This window comes from Megalobrama amblycephala, linkage group LG2 (assembly GCF_018812025.1).
Source record: "Megalobrama amblycephala isolate DHTTF-2021 linkage group LG2, ASM1881202v1, whole genome shotgun sequence".
NCBI classification, from domain to species: Eukaryota; Metazoa; Chordata; class Actinopteri; order Cypriniformes; family Xenocyprididae; genus Megalobrama; species Megalobrama amblycephala.
In genome coordinates, this window is record NC_063045.1 from 47,272,492 (window position 1) to 47,292,210 (window position 19,719).

A 19,719-nucleotide genomic window follows, 5' to 3' on the forward strand; every position below is an offset into this window, starting at 1 on the left:
CGTTTCATGACTCAAAAGAATCGACTCCTGAATCGCTTCCTCTGAGCATGCGCACAAGACAAAGTCACGTCATCGTATTCGCGCGGAGCAGCAGATCTGGAAGTGTCTAGTGCGCCAGGCAGCAGGAGTTGTCCACATGTGGATGAAAGGAAAACAAGGTCAGTATTTCTTGTTTGTAGTAAGGTAGCGAATTCGCATACAAGTAATATGTTTATAAGCTCCAAATATTACATTAAAAATAATTTAAAAAATAACTAGTTTTAAAGGAAACTCTCAGAAAAGCCAACTGAAAATGGAATCGAGGCCACGTTAACTTCGGCTAGGCTAGCTAGTTTCAGGTTGTAATAATTATTTCAATATTTATTAAATATGGAAATGGAGTATAGTTTTAATATGCCTTTTAAATAAGACCGCTGCGGTTAGCTCGTGTTACTTATTAAATTCCAGTTGGGAAAGCGAAACAAATTTTACCTCTGGTACTAACAGTCTTCCAAATAAGCTTTTGTATAATGAGCAATAACCATTAATACCTTTTTTTTGTTTGTTATATATATATGTATATATATATGTGTGTGTGTGTTATATGACGCTTATTATGCGCTAGTGTTTTATATTTAAAAGTATACAATAATTATGAAAATGTAATTCAGTTTAAAAAAATAAGATTGAGTGTGTTTTTATATATACTGGTGATGTTAAGGTCCTTCGACTAATGGTCATTTCTGTCATGGTCTTGTTTTTCAAACGGTCGTGATGTATTAGCGCGCCATCCTGCTGTTCTGTCCCGCCGTCTGACCAACCAGCTTTATGTTAATCACTTGTTGTAGTGCTCTCTAGGGTTTGTGTCCATAGACAGCCAAGATCTTAGGAGCTTATGATTCTGGTACATGCGTAGATTGATGTTTTTGATGTGTATTATTATTTATGGCTGCATTTCTTTTATTAAAAGTCTTTTATTAACCAAATGTTTTGGTTAATTTATTTTGTATTATACAATAATATTCATGAGAATGCATTAATATCACAGTGTTGTTGTGGTATTTATGGTGTATTTATAAGTCTGTATTTGCATTCACAGAAGTTGGACCTGAATTTCAGCTAAACAGCTAACAATGAAGAAAGAAATAGCAGCGGTTGTATTTTTCCTGAAGCGGTTGATAAAGAAGGCTGAGAAGTTGGATGCAGACAAGGTGGACCTGTTTGTGGAGCGGTTAACTGTAGCATTACAGGAGAAGTACAAGGGTCATTGGTATCCAGACAACCCCAGCAAGGGCCAAGCATTCAGGTGCCTCAGTCTGATAAGCAGTACATGTTAATGACAGAGATCTCATGTTCTTTAGATTTACAGTTAGTCAGAACACAATGCATGTGATGCTTCACGTGTTAAAATGAGCTATAAATGTATCCTGTGTAGGTGCATCAGAGTGAACCGCTTCCATAAAGAGGATGCTGAATTGTTCCGAGCATGTGCTGAGAGTGGAGTGCAGTACAAAGACCTTGGTCTGCCTAAGGAGCTCACGCTTTGGGTTGACCCTGGAGAGGTGTGCTGTAGGTGAGTTTTTCTACTTCTTTACAACTGTTTGTTGCTCTGCTGGTTTGTTTTTTGACAAATCTGTACTTCTGAAATGGCTGCAGGTATGGCGAGAGGAATCATGGTTTCACTGTGGCCACCTTCTCAAGTGATGACGATGATGATAAAGAGGATGTGACAAAGAAGGTGACGAGCGCTGTGGAGAGGGTCACGTCGGATTACCACTCCGGATCTTCCTCGGATGAGGACACCAGCTGCAGAGAGCCCCAGTACACCCCACCTTTCCACAACCACTCTCCATACCAGGTACAATGTCCTAAATGTATTTGTATTGCCTTGATTGCCAAAGGCATAGTACTGTTCAAAAGTTTGGGGTTGGTATGTTTTTTTTTTTTTTCCTGTTTCTGAAAGTAGTGTCTTCTGCTTACCAAGTGACATTTATTTGATCAAAATGGATAAGTAAATAAAGTAATATTACAAAATATTATATTATTATAATTTTAAATAAGTTTTTTTTGTTATAATATTTAAAAATGTAATTTAATCCTATGATGACTAAGCTGAATTTTTAGCATCATTACTCTAGTTTTCAGTGCTGATTTGGTGCTGAAAATTTATTATTATTAAAATTGGTGCTGTCATTTATTACTCACCTTCACCTTTGTAACACAAATTAAGATATTTTTAATTAAATCTGAGAGCTTTCTGGTCCTCCATAGACAGTTATGCGACTGACACTTTGACTCTTCAAAAAGTTCATAGAGAGATTGTAAAACTAATCCATATGAATTGAGCGGTTTAGTCCAAATTTTCTGAAGAGACACGATCACTTTATATGATGAACAGATTGAATTTAGGCTTTTATTCACATATAAACATTCATCGACTCACACATCAGTTGTGGTAAACGGAAGCTCAAGCATGTTTGCTTGACGTGCAAGAACCAATGAGGTTCATTCTCATGTTACGTGGCACGTTTGAGCTTCAGGAAGAGGTTTGTTCCTGTGCTTCAAACAAGTTTGGTTGAGCTTTTATGTTCGCTGATCAATGTTTATATGTGAATAAAAGCCTAAATTAAATCTGTCCATCATATAAAGTGGTCGAGTCTCTTCAGAAAATTTTGACTAAACCACTCAATTCACGGTCTCTTTATGAACTTTTTGAAGCGTCAAAGTGGTAATCACGTAGCTGTATTTAGAGGGACATAAATCTCTCAGATTTCATCAAAAAGATCTTCATTTGTGTTCCGAAGATGAACGAAATTCTTACGGGTTTGGAACGACATGAGGGTGAGTAATTAATGACAGAATTTTCATTTTTTGGGTGAACTAACCTTTTAATATTTTGGTGGAAACTTTAGTTTGTCAGGGTTCTTATAAAAAAGTCCAAAAGAACAGCATTTATTTGAAATAGAAATCGTTTGTAACATCATAAATACTATCAATTTAAAGTGTCCTTGCATTTAAAAAAAATAAAATCTACTGATTCCAAACTTGAAAGATATTGTATGGTTATTACATTTTTTACGGACTGACTGTCTTGCAGCAGTTTTATTTAGAAATGCCATTAAAGGGATAGTTCACTCAAAAATGAAAATTGTCATCATTTACTCACCCTCGTGTTGTTCCACACCTATATGAGTTTGTTTCTTCTGTTGAACACACATGAAGGTCTTTTAAAGAATGTTGGTAATCAAACAGTTGACGGTAGCCATTGACTTCCATAATATTTTTCCTACGAAAGTCTTACGGGTTTGGAATGACATGAGGGTGAGTAAATGGTGACAGAATTTTCATTTTTGGGTCAATTATCCCTTTGAAAGATGTTTTTAAAAAGGTTTCATCTGGAAATCGGTGAAATACAATGCACATGTATGTACCATTTATATCAATTTCTTCTTTCATCTCTTTCTTTTGTAAAGCTTATATATGCCAGTGCCCCAGTATGGAATCCTCTACCAAGAAAGAAATTTGGCCCAGGGAAAGGGCATTACCCTCAGCGGCCACACTACATGATCCGCCCCCCTTGCAGACCCAACCATTCCTTTAAACCGCACAGCTGGGTCCAGCAGGGTTACCGTAGCAAGCATGGCTACTGGGGCAGCCCTTCCAACTTTGTACACCAGCTTCAGTGACCACTGTTACTACAGTATGTTAGTTCATTGGTGTCAATGTGAGGGGTGTTCTATTGAAAAGGTTTTTTTGAAGTTACCACTAAGATGACTGACCAAATTTTTTAAAAGTGTATTTTTGTAGTTGTCACTGTTTTTTGAATTTGTGACTGGTCTATTTTTTAAAGAAAGATAACAGTAACTGTTTGCACTTTAGATTATTTGTAATAGAACGTGTATAAGGTAAACTTCGTATATATTGGATTAGGAATTTCAAGTATTTCAATTTTTATGGTAATGGAGATATGTACTGTATTTATGTTATATGGGATCATTTGATAACACTTTACATCATGTTTTTGTCATAGTTTCAGTGACCAAATGTTTTATTTATTCACAGTAAAGTATTATGTATTGCATAGACCACTTAAATTATGGATAACAATAAAAAAAACATTTTCAAGTAATACAAATTGGTTTTGATTATTTGATGTCACTGTTGTTTTTGTAGTTTGGTTAGAAAAACACTAGGTGGCAGTACGGCATAGTATTTCACGTTTTCTTTAAATAGGGCACAGCCATCAAGGTCTTGGTGTACAATATCTTTGAGTTGTTTTTATTAAATAGCATAGAACTGCAATACTGTTTCATTGTATAGTTTTATTAGGCTCATTCTCTCAAGCAGTGCTTCTGTTTTGTGGTGTATGGAAATGTCATGGACACACAAGCAGTGCAGATGTGTGTGGTTTTTTTTTTTTTTTTTTTTATGATTCAGATCAACAAGTTCACTATGCTGGCCACACCTTCTTCTGAGCAGAGCAAACTGTTCACAAACTCTGACCAAATTTAAGAGGAAATGACTATAATTCATGGCTATCAGCCCCACCATTACAGACTCGAGAGGAATTGCTTAACAAATTCACTTCGCCTTTTTCCCACACCCTTGTCTGTTTCACATTACTATAGTGTGCATCCAATATGAACCAGGTGCTTGGGAAAATAGGTTGCTGTCACAGTGCATTGTTCATCTTTATTTGTGCTTCATTACAAGTATATTTCATATTGCATTACCTTCCTTAATTTCATATTATAGTGTTTTGTAATGCACTTGTCCACTTTCTGGAATTACAAAGATGAAGAATTAATTGGTGGTTGAGCTGTTTACAATTGCACAATTTGTATGTGGTACATTTATAGTAGATTAATGAAAAATTGTGTATTATTTATATATATATATATATATATATATATATACACACACGCACGCACACACAATTGATTGTATTTGACCTAAATGGGTAATATACTGTTTTTGCTTAGACTTGCAAAAAATAGATGCACATATTGAAAATAATACTATATATATATATATATATATATATATATATATATATATATATCTTTGTTGCCAAGTAAATAAAACAGACATGATCTCCAACCTCGTTTTCTAAAGCTAGCGTTACCTGATTAGCAAATGAATCATTCTTTTGAGTCGGTTCTTTTCTATAAATTGCTCAAATCGTTCGGCAAACAGAAACAGATCGAGATTCAGTTTGAATGATTCGGACAGATCTCTCGCACACTGAATCGTTCGGAGTGGTTTTCACTCAGTAAAACATGAGATACGTTCAACACAAAGAACAAAAGCGATTTATTTACAATTAATTGAGACCACCACACCTGCAAATGAATCCTATTGTTAAATTGCATGCGACGAAAAATATCTTTATTAAGTTTATTAAAACGACTCGCAGGCTACTGTTCCCAGTACTGATGAAACGCCCCTGCTGTAATATACAAATAAGACATAAGAAATAATATCGGAACTGACGTCAATTCACGAGGACGAATGATGTGGCAAAAAGCAAAGGGCGATTCGCAAAGAACTAGTACCCTCAGCCTTTACGCTAAAACTTATTTTAGTAAGTTCTTCCATGTTAAGAAAAATACGTATAACACATTCACAATATCCCTACATGTATTTTACTTGCGTTTTATTGTCAAACGGACAAAAAATCCCTCTTCCCTACAGTGCTCGTATCCCTCCGCCTCCATTGAGATCTACGTCTCTTTCCGGTGCGTTTCTCCACCGGACGGGTTCCGCCGCCATTGCAGGTTTCTAGAGTTCCTCTCAGCGGCGGTTGACATTCTGGAGTTGAAGCGCCTCATTTACATTCAACGGGCGACTAGAGAAACCTAACACATTCCCGGTTCATCTGCCCCCCCAAAAAACACAAGACCACCTCCATTCATTCCCGGCTCTGGAGTAGTTTAGACTGGGCAGAGATAATAGCAGGAATTAGAGAGGAAAGCGAAGAGGAACCACCATCATCATGGCTCAAATCCTGCCCATCAGATTCCAGGAGCACCTGCAGGTAAGGACTTTGAAACATCTTTAAATGAGGTTCTCGTTTATTTTATTATGCGCTTGTAGTGAAAACATCAGTGTGTTTTTTTTTTTAATAAACAGACGTAGTAACCCATTCGCCGATGAATATGACCTCCCATCAGCTGTAGTAAGTAGCAGTTAGCTTTAGCTACTGGCGATGTTAACCAGCTGAATATTAAAAACTGGTTGTGTCACAAAAAATACAAATCTAGTGACCTGCCTTCCCAGACAGCCTTTTTGGGTATAATTGTTCGATCATTCAAGAGGATTTGGCCAAGTCATTCGAATGTAGTTTATTAAAACTATAAATAATGTAGCTTGGAAATGGTTTACGGCAGGAAGATTAAAGTGATTGTGTTGAGAATATATTGAGATTTGGATTCATCTTATCTACACTAGTCAGCTGTCTTGGCCTCTGGTCGTGTCCTTGTGTGTGTGTGTGTGTGTGTGTGTGTGTGTGTGTGTGTGTGTGTGTGTGTCATCTACATAGGAAAACTTGGACTCTTAATTAGTGAAATGAATCACTGTATATAAGAGAAGAGATTGAGTCTTGTTTTATACCCTATTTCCTGGAGTATTAATAAGACAGATTTTTGTTTGAGGTGTCGAGATTACCTGCTGCAGGTAGCAGGTGTAAAATGCCCCACCTATAGACGTGTGTGTGGTCCCATGATGCCTCTGCAACCATTCCTTATTTGCACTGAACTCATACATTGCTTTGCTGTCACTTTTTATCTGTTAATACTATATCAGCTGAGGCTCTCAGTCACGTTAGTGGCTTGGTGTAACTCATTTTGGTCACCAGTTATACTTGTAATGCATCTTAAAACATTGTCTTTACAATTATAATGGACGTTTTGGGTTTATAATTATAATATTTTTTTTGAGTGTATTATTGCTTTGTGTCCTTGACATAGGTCATATTATGACCAACAGTCCTACTGCTGGGTATATTTGGTATTGTTTAGCATCATATTTGCACTGTGTCTGGCCTGTAATGGTGTTTGTCATTTGTCATAATTTTGTGTAATTGTCTACACCACAGCTTATTTTGGACTAGAACAACCCGTTTAGACACAATTAGATGTCATTAATGTGACAAACTTTGGCGTGCTATTGACTGATTATTTAATTCTCGAATACAATTGTAGTATTTAACTGGCACCAAACAGGATTTTTACTCCAGGCTGACCAATTGAAAAGTCTGCCATTCAGTGTTGTTGTTATTGTTGTTACCTAAGCTAAAACTATTAAAATAGATTTAGTTAATTGAAATAAATTTAAAATGTATATATTAGGTTAAAAACTAAAAGAAAATAGTATTGGCACTAACCTAAATAAGTACTAAAATTACTAAAACAGAAATAAATTAAAATAAAATAGAAATATAAAAAAAACGAGTGAAAAAGACAGACGTGCACAAAACTGCTAAAATTTAAAGCTAATTTAAAATAAAAAAAAAATGCTAATTCAAAATTAATAAACACTGTAATAGTACATTATATTAAAATAACATTGCAGCCAATCAGATTAGAGCTTTATCAAGAAAATTTGTAGATGGTCTATGCACATTTGTCTTTTTTGTACTGAACATTCAGAATTATTTTTATTTGTTATCACAACATTTTTTTCTTTTGTCAAATCAACTTAAATAATTAATGTTTTTCAGATAACATTACATTTTGCATTCTATTTCAATGAATTAAAAATTAAGGCAACCAGGTAACTCACTTTTTTAAATTAAAACAATTCTTTTTTACAGTGACATTATCAGTGGCGGAAATGTGTTTTAATGTGTTTTTAGTTTAGGCATGCCATACTACATATCTTGTCAAAATTTGTCATATTTTGGGATACTGATCCCAAGCAGAGTAGTGCAAAGAGCATAATGACCAAAAAGAGCCTGAAGCCCTTAGTTGGTATTTTCACTTCATGAAATGCAAATGTGGAACAGCATTTTTCCAGTGAAGTGCCAGCTAATGGTAAGAATACAACAGGAGTCAGTAGGAATAGGAAGATAGTATCATAAAGACAAAACCTGCTTGTGTAGTCCAAATCACATAGTAGAGCTGCTTATTTCGATTTGCTGAAATCTCTAAGGCACAGCAATTAGATGCCAAATGAATAGTATAAAGACTGGTATGTTAATGACTTTTTCCATATACATCATTGAGGCCGCATTTACATTACATTGACCCAATTACGATTTTTTTCCTCCTATGTGGCACAGGTCAGATATGACCCACGAACATGTAAGCAGGAAAAAAAAAAAAACAAGAATTCCAATATTCTCACATCAGTTTCAGGCCTCATTCATAAGTGGAAATAAATCTGATCTTAACTGGGTATGTGCATACCACGTGTCTGTCAAGTAAGCGGACAGATTAGATATTCCCGTCAACGTGAGTTGTACGTCATTGAAAAAAGCAACAGTGGCGAATGACGTCAACCAACCGTGATCACGTGACTCTTTTCGATGCCCAGCCTGCGAGAAAAGGGCTCCCCTCTTTTTCTTTTTTTTTGGCCTTGAGAGACCAATGTTTTGCTGACCTTTAAAGATTGTATTATCATTTCTTCTGCATCTGTCTTTTTTTCCCTTTCTGGCCTAAGCTTACGATATCTGTAAAGATGTAAGCTGGTTGTCAAAAAAAATTGGATATAGTCAACAAATCGGAATTGGGCATCAAGACCTGCAGTGTAAATGTTACTATATACCTTACTAAATGATTTCAGGTATAAAAGGTCAGTGTTGTCAAAACTACCGACCGCTAGTCAGTACTGATACTTTAAAAATATGACGCTTTGAGATTATTAAACACCTCTGATTGGCCTTTGTATTCACAAGGTCATCAGATATGTCTGTGATTGGCTATAATGATCAATGCACGGGAAAGCACATAGAAGTGTTTGAATGCATTTTGGGAGGAGGAGCATTTGAAAAGCGGGCATCTATCAGCGGACCTGTCTGATGATAGACACCTGCTTTCAAACTCTTCCATGTGTAAGCGCTCAGTGAAGAACATCATTGATGTCCATTTACAACATGTTATTGAAGCATTGATCATTGTAGCCAATCGCAGACATATCTGATGAGCGCGTGACGAATCTGCTCAACAGCGCTCAAAGCATCATATTTTTAAAATTTCAGTACCAACTTGGTATCGCGGTCCATAATTTTGACAACACTAAGGGTAGTAGGTCTATATGTAGGTTGTTTTCAGAAATATCACTTTGCAGTTGCCTTACCTAAGCAATGCAAACTAAAAACTAGGCAACAACTTTCAATTGAATGAAATGTATAATATTCATTGAATGCTGGAAGCATGGCTGCACATTAGTTAAGCACATTAGCACTGCATATCAGTGCAGTGCAGCAAATTAGTTGTTTCTGATAACCTGTAGTGCATTGATTTAAAAGCAGATCACTTGAGTAAATTACGTTGGTTTTAAGAGTAACATAATAAGCATTATACAGGGGCAAGTCAGATGATCTTCAGATGGATTTCGTTTGTTTTATGTGATGCTGTTTAATACGTTACCTTAAAGCCCTGTGAATGCATTTGATCTTTGAACTCTACCCTGCTGATCACACATGACTGTCTCATGTAGCTGGAGATCCATTATCCATTTTGAACTGCTCAGCACTGACTGAACTCGGAATTCATTCCTTCTTTTCCCTTTCCCGTTCACTTCCCGCTCTGCTGTCCACACTGAACCTGCTAGGCTGGTCACATGCCACCTATGGTCATATGGTCACAGCTTTTAACATGTTGATTTAGCTTTCTGCACAATGGCTCCAGCTTCCTGTTATGGAGAAGGATGGCAGTGTAATGCAAGCCTCAGCATATTGCGTATCCTTCCCCGAGCCTCCTGCTGTCATAAGGCACAAGGGGTTTGTGCTGAGCAAGGTGCCATATTTCCCTGGACGGAGAAGGAAAGGGGTTAAGTGAGCACAGGAGGTTGGAGAAAAAAATGTGCTGACAGCTTTAAAAAGTCATGAATTTAAATGACGTGCTGAATTTATCTGCTCAAACCCAACAAAGCTCTTGACACTTCAAGTATTACGCGTTTCTCTCACTCGCCCTGATTTGTGAAAGCAAAGCTCGACCATTAAAATGTGTGAAAAGCATGAACACTTCAAAAGTAGTGTAGGTCAGCATAACAGAAAACCACTCAAGTTAACTCAGTAAAGTCAAGTGTCTGTGGTTGTTCTTAAGGTTTAATGCAGGATGCCACACTGGTAATGTCAGTGAAAGTGCCAGCAGGGAGGCAAGTTTAATGTCCTAATGGGACCACGTTATGTAAGTTATCAACAATGTAGGTGTAGCTGCATGCACACTTGCCATGTTAATCTGAGTAAGCTAGCAATAATACAGTATATTTCTACATGCATGTGATCTTGCCTCTGTAAAATAAGTAGGTACAGTACCGTTTGGGGAAGATAAAATTTTAAGTTTGAAAAAAGTCTCTTATGCCTCAGCAAGGCTACATTTATTTGATCAAAAATACTGTAAAACAGTAATACAGTAAAATATCATAACTATTTAAAATAGCTGTTTTCTATTTTAATGTTTTAAATTTATTTATTTATGAGATGGCAAAGATGAATTTTCAGCAGCCATTTTCAGCACTCCAGTCACATGATCCAGAAATCATTAAATTGCTGATTTGGTGCTCAAGAAGCATTTCTTATGTCGAAATCAGTTGGATTGCTCATTATTTTTGTAAAAACAGTGATACATTTTTTCAGGTTTTTTGATGACTAGAAAGTTAAAAACAACAGCATTTATTTGAAATGGAAATATTTTGTAACATCATACATGTCTTTACTCTCACTTTTGATCAATTTAATGCTTACTTGCAGAATAAAAGATTGGTAACACTTTAGGATCCAATTCTCACTATTGTTACAATACATGAACTTAACAACTATCTTACTAACTATTAATAAGGAGTAATTAGGAGTTTGAGGCAATAGTCGTAGTTTATAGTTAGTTAATAGTGAGAATTGGACCCTAATCTAAAGTGACCAAATGAATTAATTTCTTTAAAAAAAAATTGTACTGATCCCAAACTCACTCTGCATCTGAATCTTTTTATTTGACGAAATCTCTATATACATGCACTGTTAGGAGGCATGATTCAGCTAACGTCCGTTTCTCTTTCTTCATCTGTTGTTCATACTATCATCTCTCCTATCTTGCCTTTAGTTCACAGCACTGATCTTTATCTAACCACTGTAAAATAAACAGTCTAAAATGGGATTGGGAAGTCAAATATACACTAGCAGACTGGGGAGATATTGTCAATGCTTTCAAACAACTGCTTGATAATTCCATTTTGTTTGCTAGAGTGTCTGTCTGTTAATGAACATATGCCATTGCCAAATTTGAGTTTACCAAGCTGTACAAACTACCACATTCGATTGAAATATCGAATCATTTTAAAAGTTTATGCTCAAATGCTTTAAATCGGTAGTCTCAAACTCAGTTCCTGGAGGGCCAAAGCTCTGCAGTTTAGCTCCAGCCAGCTCAAACTCACACCTGCTTGGAAGTTTCTAGTAATCCTGAAAACCTTGATTAGCTGGATCAGGTGTGTTCGATTAGGGTTGGAGCAAAACCGTGCAGGACTGTGGCCCTCCAGGAATTGAGTTTGAGACCAGTGCTTTAAATGATTTATTTTTCATTGTCAAGTTGGATACAAGATCAAAGAATAGTCTGTTGTTTTAGTAATTAATAAACAATGAGTATGCGTGTCCAGACTTTTGACCTGTAGCATATATTAGATCTTGCTCATATCTGACTTAATATATATTTTAAAATGTAATATTCACCTTCAATATCTTCCTTTAGACTGAATTCTTTCTGGTACAAAAAGAGCAGCTTTCCTTTTACTACCTAGCATTTATTGATCCAAATTCCTTGCCAGGATAAAATCAGTATCACATCCTCCTTTGCACAGACCAGAGATGTCCACAAAGATCCAGTAAGGAACTGGCCAGCTATTTTTGAATAGATGTTTCTCGAGCTACGCAGCATGTTCTTGGAGGCTGGACAGTGATGAACTACCTAATGGGAAAGAGGGTTAGTTTCTGGGCATGTCTGTGACGACACTGAAGCAAGCAGCAGGTACATGCTGTGGATGAATCACGCTTGGCCTGAGGCTGACGCTACAGCAGAGAGCTCTTTCACTTTACGTTTGCTTCACACTCTCTCATTACGTTATGAGAGCTTGCAAGGGCAGAGTTTCCCCTCAGCCAATCAGAACTCCCTGCTCAGCAGTGACGCCATCATATGTGATGTCATCTTTGAGATGCAGTAAGAAAGGTCACAGAAATGTGCGTGAGCAGTCTACTGTTCTCTCAGTAGCCATGTTTTATATTTATAATTTATTTTATTTTTCTGTAAAAATTTTGTTTTGTCTGTTTATCCCTTATCTCCTTTTTAAATGTATGTAATAATCATTTTTACTTCATTTTTAACTGCCATGAAAATAGCTTTAAACATTGTTTTTCAGTTTGAATGGAAATTCAGAATTAGCCTCATGTTATATTATATTTAATGTGTTTTTTTTAATATTTTATATCATTTGGTTTTTATTTTTTCATTTCACAATTCTTGCTTACAGCTAGTGATGATGTGGCTTTCTGTGCCACATGACAAAGGAATGTGGGTGTGGCTTCGGGTGTGTCTGCGTCCGTTACCCATTGATAAAAGGTGCTGCTAATTCCGTTGAGCTCTTCCTAGAAAATGTGTTTCCTGTTCCTTCCTGTTCTTTGATTAGGCCTGAAAACTGCAGCATGAGACAAAGATACAGCATTTCATTGCTGCTAAAGGCAACTGACTCTTTAGTTTTAGTCAATATTTATTTTCTTAGTTTAGTAATTTAGTATTTAGCAAATTAAAGTACAAATCTCCCAAGCCATTTTTGCCATCCTCTTTAATAATTGTTTTATAATTATTAATAATTATAGAGTCAGTGATGTTTTGTTTTTGTTTTTTTGTTTTTTAAACCTCCAGCCTCTATATTAGATATCCAAGGCTCTTGTAATTTAGTTCACCCAAAAATTAAAAACGTCATTGGTTACTCACCCTCATTTCATCTCAAACCCATATGACGTTCTTCTGTAGAACAGGAAAGGAGAAGTTCTGATTTAGGTTCACTCTTTTGTTTTCTGTACTATTAAAAAGTGGGTTGGGACCAGGGGCTGTCAAAGTTTCAAAAAGTTCTTAAAAATCATCATAAAGCCATCTTAAATGTAGTCCAAATGATTCATGCACTATATTCCAAGTTTTCCGCAGCCATATAGACTTTGTAGTCACATGACTTTATTTAAATAATATCGCATTAATAATAATATCTGGCAAATTTGTCCTTAATTTGTCCTTGTACTTTCAAGTCGGCTTTAATTCATGTATGCTTTTTGAGACAGTTGTCAGCCCAAAATGCAAAGCAAAAACATAAGTGGATTTTAGACAAAACAAATAGTAGTGGGAGCATAGCTTGGCACTATAGGGAAATAACTGCTAAACACTAACCATTGTTAATGTCACAGAGGACTCCTCCTGTACAGCATCACGGTTCATTTGTGTCACAGTTTTTCATTGAGTGCTGTAGGTGATGTTACATAAGACCACGGCTTCTCATCCCTGTGTGTCCAGCTGTCAGCTCTGATCTCCGTAATTCAGAGTGAGGCAGCTGGTGCATGGTTTCAAACATTAGAATTGTGATTGGCGATACATCTGTGTCACAAACTCGACTGCCGCCTCTGTTTGAGCTTACTGGTATTCGAGATCTGTCTGGCGGCTGATAAAAACCAAGGCTGGGTTTTGGCTGCTCATCAGAAATAAAGTTACAACTTCACCCTTTCGGCCATCTGACTTTGTATTAGAAGAGTCGTTTCAGAAGCAGCTGTCAGTATAGTTGAAAATGCCTGAATTCAAGATGTCTCCTACACTAAATCCTCCTCCTCTGCTCCTTTCTGAACCCATTTCAAACGTAAGTCTCTTTTCAGATTTGATGTCTCTGCATTTTCTCGTCTACATGTGGTGCTTGGTCATATGGTGTGAATCATACCGTCTAAGACAGACAAGTTAGAATTAGACTAATTTACTGTACAAGAAAAGATTTGCATTTATTAGTGTGAAGATCAGTGCGGATCTTATTATCCATCTCAGGGTCAGTCTTTCTGACCAAAACTTTGGTGACTCAGACTTCTAAGGCAGCTGGTGTGGTGCTGCTTAGCTGGCGTCCCACTGACTTTTATTTTTGTCTCTAATTGACTTATACCTGAGTCTCGTCATGGTTGGTTTAGTTCTAATAGTTAAGACCTGAGGCTGAGATAGTGTCTCTTTAATGGCTTGAAACCCGCTTTGAAACATGTTTCATTAGCGGATATGAGTTCATTGTTGATGTTGAGTATTACCTGGTATGTTCCCAAAGTGGCCTTACAGGAAATGTTAGTGGGTAGAGATGCCACTGATATTTATCGCTTGATTACTGATCAAATTAAAATCATCAGCCATAAGCATTAAAAGGCAGATATTACTTGATAATTATGTCCGTTTATTTTGTGAAAGGTCTATAATCTGCAAGATAGTGTTAGATGTTATTTCAGGGCTCAACGCTAAGGATTTTTTCTACTGGCCCGGTTGGGCCAGTGGTTCAAATTTTTACTTGCCCCACCAAAATTTTCACTGGCCCCACAACAAAAAATTAGTAAAAGTAAAAAACAAGAAAATGGGCCTATAAAATAAGTAAAATAGTTATTGTTTTCGTTGTCTTTGTTACATTTAACCTCAATAAAGAGGGTTATGCACCAAAAGCTAGATTAACTTATATTTTAAATATTGTTAGAAAAATAAACAATAAGTAAGAAAATGGTAACAAATAATCAAATTACGAGTAATAGCACAAATAAATACAACAGAACAAACGTATAAATAAAATAAACAGTGCTTTTCACAAGTTTTTCATGTAGGTTTAAGCAGGAGATTTTCAGGTACAGAAATTGTGATCTAATGTACAACTATAGAATAGATTAAACTTTATTAAAGTTAATCAGTCAAGAGCAGTAACAGATGCATAAATGTTTTTAATGTTGAAAATATAAAACATTAAATACTGTTATTTGAAATTAGACATTTTAAATGTGAAATTAAACCTGCCAGTAGGTGGCAGCAAATCACTGTTAATGAGCGAATCATTGAGATTCAACCGATTCATTCAAACGGCTGATACATTAAGTGTTGCTCAAAGATGCAAAACAATGCCGTGGACTTTGGAACTATTTTTGTTGGCGAAATAGAGCAAAACAGACGATTTGGTGTCTAACATGTATGTTTGCCCCTTATCTTGAGTTCTGGGGGCATTATAAAGGCATTTTAATAGACTAAATCATGCAGTGAAAGCGTGCACTCTAAATATGCACGCGCACTAGTCTAACCGACTAGACTACGTCACGTAGTGCACGCGTGCACTCAACGGGTGTGTTTTTGTTTGTTTTTTTGTAAAGTGAGGGACATACTCGATAATGTCAGATCGTTAAATCAACAATTACAGTATCATAGACGATATATAACGCACACCCTACAGCACTGGCCCCTATCAAGCAAGTGACCGTTCCGTCTACTGTCCCGAGCGTCGTTCACACTGTATTTGCTGTTGTCTTGCTGTATATGTTGAGCAGCTTGTGCCAAGAAAAATACTGTGACCTGCTGTTTTTAAATCTGAGGTAATTGAGAGAAACTGCAGATGTTCAAGTGCTTTACTAAATGATTCAAGTGTTTTTGTGTCTCCTCCTCTGATCTTTCCAGATGCGTTGCTTCTGTGTGCTTGTAAAAAGGTTAGCTTGTTGGTGACTTGCGAATCGCAACAATTTTCGGACTTCTGGGAATGTCCTTTTACTGTTTTTAAATTATACAGTTATTCAAAGTTTTTATGTGCAAAAAACATACATTTGATGTGTACAGTAAAAAAAATTACATGTGATGTAAAAAGAATAGTGTTTAACAGTTTTTCACCACATTTTGTTACTTAATGTATCTGTTTCTTGTATCTGTTCTTTGAGTCCCTGAGATAAATTTCTCAAGGCCTTTTCAGACAGTGAAACCATGTGTTTGGCTTAGTGGAGTGGGTGAAAAAGTGAAAAAGTATTGCTAATCTCATAAGCAACAAAAGACACCACTACTGCTGAAATTTTGTGATTACAAAAGCACTTTTTTACATTGGAACAAAGTTCTTTTTGTTACTCTTTGGTGTGGTTGTGCCCCTTGTAAATTACGCCTTGGATCCATTTTAATCAGGAGTGTGTGATACACAGTCATTGATTTTTCCTTGAAGATCAATTCTTATAATAATTCACAGGGTCAGAGTGAAACCTATTATCATTTAGTAATCCCCATGTGTGATGATTTCATTCATGGCTCTTGAAAAGGACATGTTCTTGTTTGTATACACTTCTAAAATGGGAATTGTACTCACTAATCATATAATTGTTTTTTCAGTGTTGTTTTTTATATCAAATTTAATAAAATTTTAAAAAACTTTTCCTAGCTCCAAAATTTGGGGATCAACCCGGCCAACATCGGGTTCAGCACGCTGACGATGGAGTCGGATAAGTTCATCTGTGTCCGGGAGAAGGTCGGAGAACAGGCACAGGTGGTGATCATCGACATGGCGGACCCAAACACCCCCATCCGCAGGCCCATCTCTGCAGACAGCGCCATCATGAACCCTGCAAGCAAAGTTATTGCACTTAAAGGTAGGAGATGTAGATTATTAGAGCCACATATACCCGTATTAACCTAATTGTAATGAGTACTGCATTTTTAGCTGAACTGAATCGTAGAACTGATCCAAACCAATTGTTGTTTTAAACTAGAACTTAAGTGTGTTGTTTTCTTAGATTCATTCATTAACACAGTTCCTTTTTAGTTTAAATTATACTAGACCAATTTCTGGAGCAAATGTTTTTTGCATTTTCCTCATTATAGTCTACATCTTAGCTTACGGTAACATGATATGTTGTGTATTTTTTGTCATGCAGCCATAATTGCTTTGTCTTTTTGTTTTGTTTCCTTTTTTGTTGCTGCTTTCTCATGTGTATGCAGACGGTGAGTTAATATTTTAGTACAATCATTTGTGAAAGTTATAATCCTGTTTCTAAAATGAACATCATGTAGAATTGTTTGGCCTCATTGCTTAACCTTGTGTGTAGGTGTTTCTAGAGCCTCCACTTCAAGCCAGGAAATGTTTTAAATAATGTTTTAGGATACATTGTTCCTGTCCATTTCGCAAAGAAATGCTTCCATTATTATGACATTAAAACTTTAAAAGCTGAAATATTTGGTTGTATTTAATGTGTTATAAGAACAACGGCAGTTTGAAAATCAACAATATTGCCATTGTAAATATAGGAGAGGTGTGGCTCAAGGTTCGGACTTAGGCCTCATGCAAATACAAGCCATGATAGGGAATGTAAAGCAAACATGTCGTGGCATCTCTCTGATATTGTTTACATAGATAAAGACTATTTAGCCAACAATATACCACATAATTAACCCAATTCGGCTAAACGGGATTCGACTTTCACAAAATTCATAGCTTGAATTTTCACATCATGTTGATTTCTGTAGACATAAGTAATCCAGTTTCTCTTCCTGGGGTCTGAAATATTGTTGGGCATACATGTGCTTTTCTGTTTATTTAATTTCAAATTTTTTTTTTTTTTTTTTTAAACGCTTGCCATATTGAGTCCTTTCCTCCACCCTCACTTTGTAATCTTAACATCAAATGTCTCAATATGCCCATATAAATGACCTGGGTAAAGGTAGCCTCATAGTTTTATGGTTCCTGTGGTAGTTCATAGTCCATTAGGTTTTAGTCACTATGCAGCTTGTGTTTAGGTAGCTATAGTGTGACTAACATTGTATCAGTGTCATGGTTGATGTTTAAATAAATATCAATAGCTTTTAGCACTAAGCTTAGTGCCTCCTGTAGAGTTGAAAGTTTTGTCATGCTGTGCAAATGGCTATTTCAGAGTCATCTCTCCAATTCTTAGCATGGTTTAATTGTAATCGATATATTAAAGGGTGTTATTTGTAGCATCAAACCTGTTTGCTTTGCCTTTTCAATAGAGGAAAAAAGAGCAGTGAATAGCTTGCTTTTGAGAGCCAAAACAGTCACTGTTGCAGTTTAAAATTAGATTGATTGCTTGTTTATGGCTACAAACCATTTTATTAGCCTATTTTGGATTCACAATATCCTGTATGAATCAACTAGCACATTTTCCGAGCAATATTTTGTCTGGAGTGATGTAGACTTGCACAGTTTTGCTTTTGGCCTTTGTTCACTGCATATAAATCTGATTTGCTGATCTTTAGGGCTGACTATCCAAATTATTAAATCAGATTTTTTCATATCAATCATATGAACCAATTAAGGCTTTCAGGTTAGAGCTAGGTTGAAACGACACTCTATATTGAGTTTGATGTCCAAAAGCAGGAGTTGAGCTCCTTGACATATAATTATTATTATGTTGAGATGTTGTTTTTGTCTTCTTCTGTTTAGTGTGTTTAGGACTATAGTGCTGTTTCCTGCTCTCTTATTATATTGAGACAGTCTTAAATGTGGATTTAAATCCCTTCTATCCCTTTCTCACTCTGTAATGCTCACGCTACCACCCTTGCCATGTGATTTGAGTGTTAGGTTGTATTATGGGAATCATATCCATAACGGCCTGTTAATTTGCTTCTGTCGATGCATATAGACTAAATTCTGACCTCTGCAGCAATCAACTTCACAGCAGCCTGCAATCTCACACTAGTTCTACTGAAAATTCAAAGTCGGCATGAAATCGATCCATTTTCAAAATGCATTGATCTTAGTATTAATGATTCATTCGTGCATAATGTTTTTTTTTTTTTTTTTTATTGAATTAGATCTTTCTGTGTAAATGAGACTTCTCTCTGATTATGTAAGCCAGATTTTTCTAATCATAGGCTGTCTATACCCTGACTTGTATGCTCGCATTCAGATCTGACTCCAATGCAATGCAATCCAAATCCATTGAACTGATAGATTGAACCAAGTCCCTGCCCAACTTTATCTTTTTCGATAATCTGTTTCACCTGGATGTGTAAGAAAAGATCTGTCACTACTTTCATCGCAACTTGTAGTAATGCCAGCACAGAAAAAATAGATCTGACCAGCTGTTTGAAGTCAAGATGAACTTAAAATTTGACCATAACTTTCCTAATACACATTCCTGCTTCTATTTTTTTATTTGTATATGTTTTATTAAACAAAAAGTAAGTAATTAAAATGTTTTTGAAACAACAATATTCTGCTGACATCATCTTGGGCACAGAGGAGATTTTAACCAGTCCCAAATATTTAGGTATAATTTTGGTTTACTGTTGTGCATAACCTTCCTCAAAGCTTACCTGTAGTTAATGCAATCATTTTACATTGGTTTCCATTAATGTTTAAGGTTAAAGGAATAGTTCACCCAAAAAATGAAAATTCTGTAATTTATTCACTCTAATGTTGTTCCAAACCTGTATAAATTTCTTTCTTCTGTTCAACACGAAAGATGTTTTGAAAAATGTTGATGACCAGAGAGTTGACAGTAGCCATTGACTTCCATTGTATTTTTAATTTTTTTTCCTTACAATGGAAGTCAATGGC

General features: G+C 36.0%; 2 protein-coding genes across 3 annotated transcripts in view; both read left to right on the forward strand.

The window, feature by feature from the left end:
• On the forward strand, positions 1-4,114 carry btg3 (B-cell translocation gene 3). The gene is made up of 5 exons (XM_048181648.1): positions 1-158; positions 1,079-1,285; positions 1,415-1,552; positions 1,636-1,837; positions 3,453-4,114. The coding sequence occupies exons 2-5, from the start codon at positions 1,113-1,115 to the stop codon at positions 3,663-3,665; spliced, it is 726 nt and encodes a 241-aa protein (XP_048037605.1). The 5' UTR covers positions 1-158; positions 1,079-1,112; the 3' UTR covers positions 3,666-4,114.
• Positions 4,115-5,709: 1,595 nt separating this feature from the next.
• Positions 5,710-19,719, forward strand: part of cltca (clathrin, heavy chain a (Hc)) — a 39,583-nt gene continuing 25,573 nt past the window's right edge. Inside the window, exons 1-3 of one of the 2 annotated variants that reach the window (XM_048181562.1) lie at positions 5,710-6,016; positions 16,585-16,792; positions 17,142-17,144. In XM_048181562.1, the coding sequence (XP_048037519.1) occupies positions 5,975-6,016; positions 16,585-16,792; positions 17,142-17,144 (253 nt within the window). In that variant the 5' untranslated portion in view covers positions 5,710-5,974. The remainder of the gene's footprint in view (positions 6,017-16,584; positions 16,793-17,141; positions 17,145-19,719) is intronic. The other variant, XM_048181563.1, reaches the window with a different exon arrangement.